Here is a 12593-nt window from a genome sequence, read left to right on the forward strand (position 1 = left end):
TGCCTAACTTCTCACGCATTCTCTCTGTAAAACTCACCCCAGAAAACTACCTTCTATGGAAGGTACAAATCACCCCTACCTCGAGGCCAAAGACTATACAAAAATGTTGATAGAACCTCTCCCCCTCCTCTTGAAATCCTTCCTGACAACTCCTTTAACCCAAAATATGAACAATGGTTCCAGCAAGATCAACTTGTTATGTCGGCACTTATCTCCTCATTATCAGAGTCTCTCATTGCCCAAGTAGTTAGCTGTAGCTCTGCCTAAGCTTTTTGGTTGTCCCTTGAATCATCTTATGCTTCTTCTTCCCAAACCAGACTTATCCAAACACAACTTAAACCTGCCTCTCTAAAGAAAGGTTCTAACTCCATCTCGTAATACTTTCGACGTCCCAAATCTCTTGTCGATACCATGGCTATGGCTGGCCGTCCACTGCCCGCAAATGAATTCGTACCCTATCTCTTGGATGGACTAGGTCCAAACTATGATCCTCTGGTGTCTTCAGTCACCACCAGATTAGAGCCCATTTCTACTGACTCTTTGTTGGGTCATCTTCTTGCCCACGAAGCATGGATGCAACATCATGCTGTTAACTCTACAATTTTCTCGGAGCCTTCAGCTAACTACACTGCTCGCAGCCCAGTTTTTGGTCGTGGATGAGGTTCATCCCCGCACGGTAGGCAGAATTCTGGGCGTAATCGAGGGGGACGTCAAAACGATCGTGGTCGTGGCCCTATCAATTTCTCAGGTAACCCCTCGACTGGTTCCTTTTCTACTAGCTCCTCTGAACCTCTCCCTGTGTGCCAAGTTTGCAACATAATGGGTCATATTGTGCTCACATGCATTTATCGCTTTGACCAAGCATATACATCTGTTGCTTCTGCCTCTGCCCACTATACTGCCTCAACCTATGCCATTGACGGTGCCTGGTACCTTGACACGACAGCCACAAATCACATAACTAGTGACATTGCCAACCTCAACCTCCAGTCTGACGAATACCAAGGCTTGGATCAATTGCGAGTTGGTGATGGTTCCTCTATGCCAATCGCACATACTGGTTCAACTAGTTTTCCTTTACCTTCATCTAAGTTCATCTTCTCTAAAATGCTTTGTGTTCCATCTTTCACCAAGAACCTAATTTCTATCAAATAATTATGTTATGATAATAGTGTTTATTTTCAATTCTTTTCCAATCATTAATGTGTAAAGGACTACACCACGGGGACACTTCTACTCAAAAGGACAACAAATAATGGCCTCTACATATTCTCTGAGTCAGCTCAAGCCCATTCAAGTGCACTCTTATCTATATCTTTGTGGCACTCACGTCTAGGACACCCATCATTCAAGTTTGTTCGAAATGTGTGTCTGCATCATGGCCTACCTTTTGATCATCTTTCATCTATGAATTTTTGTAATGCATGTGCAATGGCAAAACACCATAGCATATCAGCACCTACTAGAAAAACAAAGTCTGTTGCACCTTTTCAACTTTTGTTTAGTGACTTGTGGGGACCATTTCCTCATGTTTCTGACGATGGTTTTCGGTTTTACATCTCCTTTGTAGATGATTATTTTAGGTTTACTTGGCTCTTTTCCATGCAAACCAAATCTCAAGCTTTATCCATTTTTATTAAATATCTCAAACCATTTGTGAAATTACAATTCAATACTAAAATTAAACAACTCCAAACAGATTGCGGAGGGGAGTTCAGATCATTCAAAGAATTACTGTCCAACTCTGGCATTGTTCATCGAATAACATGCCCCCATGCACATACACAAAATGACATAGCAGAGAGAAAGCATTGACACATTGTTGATTCCGGATTGGCCTTACTTGCACATGCATCCATACCTTTAAATTTTTGGCCATATGCCTTCCAACATACTGTTAGATTAATCAACATAATCCCTTCATTCTCACTTCATCAATCATCTTCATTTCTCCTACTTCATAAAAAAGAACCAGGCCTTATAAACATCCATGTCTTCGGCTCAGCCTGCTAGCCTCTCACAAGACCGTATAACACCCACAAATTTGATTATAAGGCTTTGCAATATGTCTACCTTAGCATTAGCCCAGCCACAAAGGCTCCATATGCTACCATATACCCACCAAAAGAATCTACATTCAAAAGACATTAGACATGATGAGGCCACGTTTCCCTTTATACAAACTAACAAACAAGTAACTAGGCCCATAATTGAGCTTAAAACCGTACCCCTCTCCCTCTTTAATTCAATTCAACATCATAAAAATCAAGCCCAATCCATCCTTGGCCCACCTCCATCGTCTTCAACCTCTAAACCATCCCCTATGTCAAGCATGCCAACAGATACACAGACACCACATCCCATTGTTACTCGCTCCCAAACTCACTCCTCTTGACCGCGTCAGTTTACTAATGGCACCGTTCAGTGGCCACCACCACCACCACCACCACCACCACCACCACCACATGCCCACATCTCCATTTCCTCAACCATACCTGAGATCTCATCATGCTTGTCTGCTGCCCAGAATTTCCCAGAATGGAGGCAAGCCATGTCAAAAGAGTTTAACGCCCTTCTAGTCAATGATACTTGGACTTTGGTCCCTGCCTCTGAGGCTACTAACGTTGTGTCATGTAAGTGGGTTTTTAGAACAAAGAAACTTGCAGATGGAACAATTGAAAGGAGAAAAGCACGGTTGGTTGCAAAGGGGTTTCATCAACATGAAGGTCTAGATTATGATCAAACCTTCAGTCCAGTGGTAAAAGCCACAATAATTCGACTTGTTCTTTCCCTTGATGTGACCAACAGATGGCACATCCAACAATATGATGTGTAAAATGCCTTCTTACACGGTCCCTTCTCTAAGACAGTGTACATGACACAGCCATCAGGTTTTGCTCACCCTCAGTACCCTACTCATGTTTGCAAGCTTCGTAAGGACATCTATGGCCTCAAACAATCGCCTCGTGCATGGCACGCTCGGTTAAGTGAAAAATTACTTGATCTTGGTTTTAATATCTCCACTACCAATTCATCTTTGTTTGTTCGAATTCATCAAGGCTCAACTCTGTTTGTGTTAGTTTATGTTGATGATTTACTTGTCACTGGTTCAAGTATGGCTTGCATCACTGAATTAGTTCATGCTTTACGTTCTGAGTTTCCAATTATAGACCTTGGTTGGCTCCATTACATCCTAGGCATCAAGGCAACCCACACAGATGATGGTTTAATACTTACCCAAAAAAAGTATATTGCCGAGCTGCTCCACAAGACCAACATGACTGCTTCAAAACCTGTCAAAACACCAATGGCAACCTCAGAAAAACTGAGCATCCATTGTGACAACACTTCTGAAGATCCACACAGATGATGGTTTAATGTTCGATCAACTTTTTTACTATCACACATGAGTACTAATGAATAATTCTACTTATCATCCTCACATATAACACATCACACACTATGCCTATTTTATTTTATTTCATTTTTCTTATAACAAGTATGTGGTGTATGGATGATAAGTAGAACAACGTCTCAATTAGTTTAACAAAAATAAAATAAAATAAAATAAAAGATAATTTTAAAACATGTAAAGTGTGTGGTGTGAGATGATGAGTATCATATCCAACCTCATTTGGATTTTTCTTTTTATTATTTGTACGTACGTATATCAAGGGAATCGTTCCCACTGCGATTTTTTTTTTAAATCTATCTATCTATATAATGAATTAGCATGTTGTTGTTAAAGACAAAAAGAAGTCGTGATGCAGACATCTAGGAGATAATTAATAGTCCGTGTGTATGGTTTGTCATCATTCAAGATATATATCATGAGAAATAATATCATAAATCTATTTTTTTTATTTAAAAAAGATCAGAGAGAGAGAAGATAATATCATTATTTAATTAATGTCCACGAATTAAGATCTATATAATATTGCTAATTATAACTGATCTATCTCTCTCAACAAATGGTTCCATGCATGATATTAATCTAGTAATTAAGTACTGATGATCCTAGCTGTCCTATATATATATATATATATATATAGTACTGATCGAAGGTACAAAATTAAACCTTAAATACAAAAAGAAAAATATGCAGAGAAACAATCTACTATACAATTATATATAATAGACCCGTACGTACGTGTTTCGTAATGGGTTGGGACAAGAAAATTAAAAAATCATAAAGAAAAAGTTTTTTTTTTTTTTTTAGGTTTTCCTTTAAGCTGCTATTGAACTTTAGCATCCTCCAAAGTCCCTAACTGAGAAAGAACTTTTCTCTGGCATGTTTCCTGCATGGCGTAGCCCTAGAGTGAGTGACACATCACCAGCCGTGGTCCCAAACCTAATGAGAGAACCAGACCCAATATTATTGTCAGCATTCCCAGAGATGGTCCCAAAGTCAGCTGCAAGCACGCTGCCACGGCGACACGTGTCTTCGGTAGCCATATTCGATGATCTGTGCTGGTGCAGGCCTTCCGAGCTCAAGTCCTGGGTCGCCGGGAAACAGAGTGACACAGGCGGTGACACCTCGGCGGTGGTGGTGATGGTGATAGAGTTTCCCTTCAGCTTTGCTTGGTTTTCCGAGAAGCAATGTCTATTGATTGCGATAAGTGAAGGGTCGTTTTCAGACGCATTGACATCGGATCTTTTGCCTGTTGGCGTGGTAGTTGTTAATATTGTTGTTGCTGTTGGTAATATTGATGCTGCTGCTGTTGTTGTTGATGTTGGTGTTGTAGCTATCGTTGTGGGCATTGGAGTTTGTGTAGTAGTAGTACTGAGGCCAATAATATTGCTGTTTTGATTCCTAATAATTTCTCCTTCTGATCCCTCCTGATCTGTATCCTCCTGATCCACATCTTTCGCTTCTTGCTGGTACATCTCTTCCACCATGGGTTTCCACAACCGAACCCTGGCATTAATAAACCAGTTTGAAACCTGAAACAACACACATGATCATGATCATCATTTACAAGATTATTAAATAATTTACACTCCAAATCAACATGTCTGGCCTGCTAGCTCATTAGAACAATTAATTAAGAATACTGGCATGGAAGGTAAGTGATGAAATGGCCGGTCATCATCATGAAGTGATGATCAAGTAGTATTAATACTTCGATCTATGCATATATATAATTATTTCGACCCTAAATAATCATCATTCCTAGCTATATGCATGATCAGTGACAAATTATATATCTTTTTGTTCTTGTTTCTGGCCTGGCAGATAAATAATTTATTACTAGAGCTGCTTTCAACCACTTCAAATGTGTACGTTCCCACTGAAAATATGTATTGCTAGGCATATTATAATGACTACACGACAAAGTACAAACAAAAAAAAAATCATTTGCATTTTCTTTTGTAATATTGGTGAAGAATTAAACTATACGTACGATTGCATGGTTGCATATAATATGTTACGCATTCCAAATTCATATGTGGTTAGGTCAAATATGAATTGTATATATATATATATATATATATATATATATTATATGTATATGTAAATGACTCGTTTGCAAAAACTTTGCAAGCTTATATATATATTAAACAATGAACAATCATGCAACCAAATTTGATACTCAAAGATCTGAAAAGGCCTTGAAATGACAACCCTAATTAGCTTGGTGAAACACAACAGTCAACCTAGCTAGCTTATTTATACAAAGGTCGCTCCATTAATGAGCCTGGATAACTTACTTTTGTAATTATTAAGCCGATCGAGTTAGTACTACAAGAAGACTTGGGAACATAAAGAACTTCTTTCTTACTATATATGGTACCCTTAGTAGTCATGATGTGTTGTGCACGACAGTTAAACCACGAACAATTCATAATAGTTCTATTGTTTTGTATATTAAATGATCATGTTAAGGACGCAATTGGCCCATTTCTGCACCGTGTGGTTGGATGGTGACATTGGAGATGTGTGTGCATGTACTGTGTCTGTGTGTGAGAGAGAGAGAGAGTCAAAGCTGCAAACTCTCTGCATGCACGTCTCATCTGCAAATTAAACTCTCACGTCTACCCTCTACTGCATGTACTTTAATTAGTCCGTTCCTTTCTAATTATCCTCAGAATTTCTGTCGTGATGGAAAAGAGCAAATGTAAATGAAAAAAAATAAATTAATAGGGGAAGAAACACAGTAAGAGAAAGACAACTAATTAATTAACCAGACAAATATAACTCAAACCATGCAAATCTGACCGAAGTTGCTGCCGTTTCCTTCCTTAATTAATTACAATGATCAGTCCTTTTCTTTCTTGTTAGTGAGTATAATTCAAATTATTAATTTTTTTTTTTTTTAATTTCTAACCAATTCAAGGCTTGTTTGGAAACTTAAAATATTTTAGAATATCTGTAAATAGTAGTGAAATGTTTGTGAATATTAGTGAGATTATTTGAGTTAATATGTTTGATTGAATTTTAAGAAAGGAGAGAGAAAAGTTGAATAACAATATTATAAAGTTAAAAAATAATTTGAATATATATTACTTTTTTTTTTTAATTTGAAAAAGTTGTATTATTTGTTGTGTTTTGTTTGGAAATTTGAAAAAATTGTATAAGGTTTTGTGTTTAGATAATAATTAGGTAATGATTAGATAAAAAAAGTTAAAAATTTGAATTTGAAAAGCGTTTTGTGTTTGAGTGATGTATGGGAAGGAAATATAAAAGAATATATGAAAATAGTTCTGTTATATACAATCACTTTTGCGTATTGTTTGCGCACTCTACTGATTTGATTGGTCAAAATAGTTATTTTATATTAAAAAAAAGTGATGCAATCAATCACATTAGTGAAGTATGCAAAAAGTACATAAAAAGTACGCAAAAGTAACTATACATAGAGTTTTTGATATTAAAATAGCTTATTACACAAACAAGCTGGCCTTAACCTCTTGAAATAATTAGTATATGATATATGATAATATATGTATATGTGTGTGTGTGTGTGTGGAGGTCTTGATTGAGTTCGAAAACTAATTAGTCCACATTTTACCTTCTTTCAAATAAAAATTTAACACGTTCAATTCACTTGTTAAGGAGAATTTGGCTCACATGCATGTAGATGAAATAAGTGTTACATAATATATATATATATATAATTTAAATTATTAAACTCATCATGATTAATTTTTCTATTAACTTCTTTTGAGACAATTGGAGTAACAACTCGTATTTCCCAAAACTTATGTTTTTATATATATAGGATAGTTGGTGATTTAATTGCCACGATACTATTAAAACGGTAGTCCTAATTAAGTTCAAACCTTTGTCATTCCATAATAAGTTATTTAAATATGAAATAAGTTATTTAAATATTCCAATATATTCTCTAAAGTTTTGTGAAAAATGGTTATTGTAAGCATTACTGGACTTCTCAATGCACGGCCACGCAGCATCCAGAAAAGATTCTCTCATTCATTAATGTAATCTGAAGATTTTAGTACTGTTTTATATATATATATAGAGATAAAGGAGAAGTAGAGAGGACGAACCTGATTTCTCGATAAGCCAGTCTGCCGTGCCAACAGGTGTTTATCTGCATCGCTTGGATACCTGAGAATTAAAGAGGCCAGAAAATGACATTAGAGTTCTTGCCCATGACGTACGTACAAAGAAACACCGAGCTTTCTGTTCCCCTAGACGGGATTGAACCCTTTCCTTGTTTGCCGGCATGGGCGTGAGAATCTAAGACAAAAGAAAGAGACATCCAGCAGCAGGTAGCTGCTTGCTGCAGCTCAAGTAAAGCAGACCACTACTCTCCTCAGCACTACTGATGCGTCTTTATATTATCAGTTTTGAGAGAGAGAGAGAGAGAGAGAGAGAGAGTTGATATAGCTTAATTAATGGAACTCTTTTTACAGCCTTTTGATGTCGAGCAAATTCATTATTAATAAAGGGCACAGCATTAATTACTGGTGCTCTAAACACTAATCAAACAGCCTTAATTTTAACTGAGAAATTAATGAAAAAGCATGCAGTATATATGGTTTTAGGAAAATGTTAAATGTAATTAAGAAAAATTTATAAACAAAATTATTTCTCTACATGTCAATTATTGATATGCTAAAATCATGAAATTTGAAATTCAAAATTCAAAATTTAAATTTTAAAAGAAAACTAACAAAATGAATCTTGTAAGTAAAAGTGTAAGTAAAATTATAAGTAATTGTAACACTACTCATGATTTTATTATCTATGATTGCTTGATGTTTCAACTTTCATGGTTTTGATAATTATTAGGTATGCTGATATATATAAGGTAAAGGTAACATACGGGTGAAGGAAATGCTCGAAAAGCCAGGCTCTCAAAATGTTCACCGAACGCTCAGGCAACCCACGTTGGGGTCTCCAAGCTTCTTGTTCCATCATCCCCATTTGATGAAAGGCTCTTTGCTGTCTTAGGCTTTGCTCCAGCAGTTTCAGCCTTGGAGTCTCTCCCTTGGTTATTCCTGAAGTCCCCGCACCATCTTTGTCTCCGAGAAGCTCACAACTATGCTTCAGTTGTGCTGAAATTGCGTCTTTTAGACACCTGAAATGCCGTGACATTGCCTTCTGTGCAAGAGCTGTATAAGGGACTGCCGCACCAAAACCCATAACCAGATCGAATGAGTTCATCACCATTTGCATTTGTTCACAGTAGTGGTTGTATCTTCGATCCACCTGCACATAAATGACGTCGATCGGATAAATAATAAGCAAATTAGTCAATTTCCTCAAGATTTTGGAGTCCTAGCTGTTAAACATTATAAGAAATTAAGGTGCTCTTTTTTTTTTTTTTTTTAAATAAATAAATTGCGAAATTGCATATGTTATGATGGCGTCCTATCCCTTTAAGACTACATGAATATGGATACCCGCACAAAGTCTATCAATTTCAGCGCTGATTTAGCTCGATCGATCGCCCACCCACCAATTAAGATAAGTACTACACGTAAATTCAATTAAGAATCAATCAACGACTTGGAATAAAGAAAGTCAACAAAAAACACACGTATAGCGAAAAATGATCAGTAGTTGAGCCAAAGAAGAAACAAAAAGAATTAGGGATCAGTAGAAAATGGAATGAGATCAAAGACGAATCCCCATGCCATTGGCAGATGATCTAGTTTTATATAAATATATACAGACCTCGAATAACCTCTATAAGACGACTAATTCATTGCTCATGAAGGAAACCCAAAGCTGAGAAATAAATGCAGCTTATTGCATGCACCAAAGCCTGCTATATACAGTAGTGACACGATGGTTAATTAAAGAAGATAGAATATCCCCATGTATGATATCTTCTTTTCCCAATACACAGCCCCCGTTAATTTGTGCACAAAGCAGGGAAAAAAGAGCAAGGAAAAGAACAAGAAAAGAAAACATCCACTTCCGGCCGGCCAGTCAACTAATTATAAGGAATATCATCAGTACTGGCTTTCCCTGCTATATATACATATATATATATATTCTAGAGGCAATTGCATTCATGAAATTAATTTAACTTCCTACGTGATATTGTGGCTTGTGGCTTAGATATATTGGCCATGATCTCCATCTCCAATCACAATTAGGAACATCCACCTTATAACTGGCGGATGCAATAATTAATATTCCCATTATAGTAGTCGTAGGTTTTCACCTAACCAAAACACCCGGTTTTCTTATATAATTAACACACACCCCCAATCCATTCAGTAATGTATATAAAATATAAAATTAAAAAGAATTGAAGTGTGTAATCACACGCAAACGATCCTATATTTCACCAGCCGGCAGCTTGTAGATACGGATGTGTGTGTGTATATATACATATATATATATATGTATATATAGGATACTTTATAGTGTCATGAATTATATGAAAACTGGGTAGAACTTTGATTTTGTCCCGGTGGTTTTTAAAAGATAATATTGAACTAAATAAATATGCCAAATGATAATTGACTCCTAACTTTTGAGGAGAGAGATCGAAGGTGAGGAGAGTAAGATTACATGCCTCATCAAGCATGGAAAGAAGTTTGACCTTCCTTCTTTGATGCTCAATCCTGTCAGCTGCTGACAATGGAGGGAGATCCTTTGAGGACGATGAAGAACCAGCTGCACCAGAAGTAGTACTGTTACCTGGATTAATGGAGTTAGGGTTTGCGTTGTGCTTTCCAAATTTGTTCTTCTTGAATTGCCCCCTACCAACACTGCAGAACTCTTCCAACAATTCTTGGGCGGCTTTAACATATTTTGAATTCCTTAGCACGTTCACCATACCTAATGATGAGGACCCAATCCCAGCATGAACCTGATGGTTATTATGAGCCACTCCTTGTAAATGCAATGTCTGGTTATGGCCACCCAAATTCTTATAATACTGAGCAGTACTCGACGATGAGCCTCCAGCTCCTTGATTGTAATAAAATATCGACCCACCATCCCCCATCCTCAATTCCTCAGCTTTAGCCGCTTCCAGATGTTGCAGCGAAGACGATAGAGACAATGAAAGGCCTTGGCTTTCCACAACCCCTCCAATTTCACTGGCGTTGTTGAGTTGGGCACCAGTGTTACCTCCATCATGACTGCTATGATCGGGTACCCAAGTGAATTGTCCAAATGCTCCTCCAGCAGCCCCAGAGGCTGCAAACCCTTGATGAAGAGAAGTGGATGGGTTTGGGAGCAACATGTGGAGAGTAGAAGAAGTTGAAGGAGGTGGAGGAGATGGAGATCTGGGCTGTGGATTCATTAGAAAAAGCTGCATGGCAGCGGCTGATTCCGCGGCATTAATGCTTGAAATCTGAGCATGATGATGATGATGAGGAGGAGGAGGCTGATGTGCTAGATTATCACGGCTATTCACACTATTCTGATTTTTTGCATCTCCCAAGGGTCCGAGCCCCACCACCATCCCTTGTCTGTTTGATCCGTACCACTCGTTGGCCACACCTGTTGCCACCGGCTGTGGCCGCGGGGTCCGAAAGCTAGGTGCCATCGGCTGTTCTAACAAGTCTGCAGCGGTAGCACCCCCAGAAGGGAAATTGAACATCTCTGATAACATCCCCGCCGTCTCATACACCGGAAGGCCCTCAGATTCTTCTTCATCAATCCCCACCAGTTGTGGCGGTGACTGATCGAAGCCTTGTACTCTCAGTTTGTCCCTGCGGATCTGCTGGGCTATGTGGTGTTGCTGCGCTTGTTGATGATGGTGATGATGATGATGTTGCTGATGTTGTTGCTCATGGTGTGACACGGCGGATCTCTCAAATCCATTGGAGAAGCTGAAGATGCCGTGGTGGTAGTCTTGGGACATAGAACTGGCAGAATTGGACTTTTCTGGGATTGAAATTGAATGGTGGGTCTTTAGGTGCGAGAAAATTGGTGTAAGTGGTGGTGTTACTAGTTCCATATCAGAATCATGATCTTCTTCATCATCATCTCCTTCTTTTGCTCTTGAGGCACAACACACAGTACTGTCTTCCCTTGCTGTTCATTAATTGATAACGGATCAGCCATGAGATCAGACAAGCAAATGGAAGATCAATACCCATCATCTATATATCTTGAGTCATTCATCTATAACGAAAAAAAATAAGAAGGAAAAAGACTAGTACTAAACAGAAAGAAGAAAGGAACAAACAAAGGGAGCGAACAGGATGTGTCTTTGTTGGGGTGCTTTTTTATTTTTATTTTTACTTCCCTTGATCATCATTTTCAGCTTTGTTCATCGTGTGTGTGTATTTATATGAGTGTGCGTATGTACCTCTTAGAGTTGCAGAGAGTGAAAGGATGTAAAGCTCTCAGACATCGTTCTCTCTTCTGCGGTAATTGAAAGCTTCCTGAATTCCTCCTCTTTTTTTTTTCTCTCTCTCTCTCTCTCTCCCTTTATGTTGCTCCTTGTCTGTCGTCTTTTTCTTTTTCTTTTTCTTTCTCACTCTTCAGCTGCTCTCTGCAGTATAAGTGTTTTTGCAATCACCTTCCGGAAAAAGAGAGATGGAAGTTTATATGCTATATATAAAATGAAAACGGAAGCTTTGGGGACTGATCATATCTCTCTCAAAAGAAATTCACGCCGGAGAGAGAGAGAGAGAGAAAGAGAGGCCGTCGCTTTTGATCTTCTTCTTCACCTCTTTTTTACTCACCAATTATTATAACTTGTATTTATTCTATTTGTTGAGCTCATTTTGTCAAAGAAGATTCATATTAAATGGAAATATTATAACATGTAAAAGAAGACAAACGTACAACATATAAATACAAAAAAAAAAAAAAAAGACTTTTGATTTATTATTATTTGTTCTAATTAATGGACAAAAATGGCCTTCATGTACATAAAGATCATCATGAGCACATTATATATATATATATATATATATATATATATATTATATATATGATAAGTCCCACACATGAGTACTGATCTACAAGTTGAGGTGACCAATTAATAACTGGCCTTTTCAACAAAATTATTATCAATGACAACTCATTCACATATTTTTCTCAATTTTAAGTAAATATGTATTTTGGTTTCTGTGAAATGACGAGAACACCATTCAAAAGTCCGCAATTATTGTCATTTTCCATACGTCCGGCCAGCTTGGATACC

General features: G+C 37.6%; 2 protein-coding genes across 2 annotated transcripts; one reads left to right on the forward strand and one right to left on the reverse strand.

The window, feature by feature from the left end:
• The first annotated feature begins 819 nt into the window (after positions 1-819).
• Positions 820-2836, forward strand: LOC108998171 (uncharacterized mitochondrial protein AtMg00820-like). Its single transcript, XM_018974646.1, has 2 exons — positions 820-1023; positions 2426-2836. Exons 1-2 carry the CDS (start codon positions 820-822, stop codon positions 2834-2836), a joined length of 615 nt encoding a protein of 204 aa, XP_018830191.1.
• A 1120-nt stretch (positions 2837-3956) lies between these two features.
• Positions 3957-12118, reverse strand: LOC108998188 (BEL1-like homeodomain protein 2). Its single transcript, XM_018974674.2, has 5 exons — positions 11751-12118; positions 10002-11473; positions 8295-8680; positions 7513-7573; positions 3957-4944 (listed from the first exon to the last, which is right to left on the reverse strand). Exons 2-5 carry the CDS (start codon positions 11394-11396, stop codon positions 4246-4248), a joined length of 2541 nt encoding a protein of 846 aa, XP_018830219.1. The 5' UTR covers positions 11397-11473; positions 11751-12118; the 3' UTR covers positions 3957-4245.
• Positions 12119-12593: the final 475 nt, after the last annotated feature.

This window comes from Juglans regia, chromosome 12 (assembly GCF_001411555.2).
Source record: "Juglans regia cultivar Chandler chromosome 12, Walnut 2.0, whole genome shotgun sequence".
Taxonomy (NCBI): Eukaryota; Viridiplantae; Streptophyta; class Magnoliopsida; order Fagales; family Juglandaceae; genus Juglans; species Juglans regia.

Coding starts and splice junctions, on each gene's coding strand:
- LOC108998171 (XM_018974646.1), top strand. CDS start 820: ATGGGTCATATTGTGCTCACATGCATTTATCGCTTTGACCAAGCATAT. Junction 1,024..2,425: donor AAGGCTTGGATCAATTGCGA/GTTGGTGATGGT, acceptor GGCACCGTTCAG/TGGCCACCACCACCACCACC.
- LOC108998188 (XM_018974674.2), bottom strand. CDS start 11,396: ATGGAACTAGTAACACCACCACTTACACCAATTTTCTCGCACCTAAAG. Junction 7,574..8,294: donor TTCGAGCATTTCCTTCACCC/GTATGTTACCTT, acceptor TTTAATTCTCAG/GTATCCAAGCGATGCAGATA. Junction 4,945..7,512: donor CTGGCTTATCGAGAAATCAG/GTTCGTCCTCTC, acceptor GTGTTGTTTCAG/GTTTCAAACTGGTTTATTAA.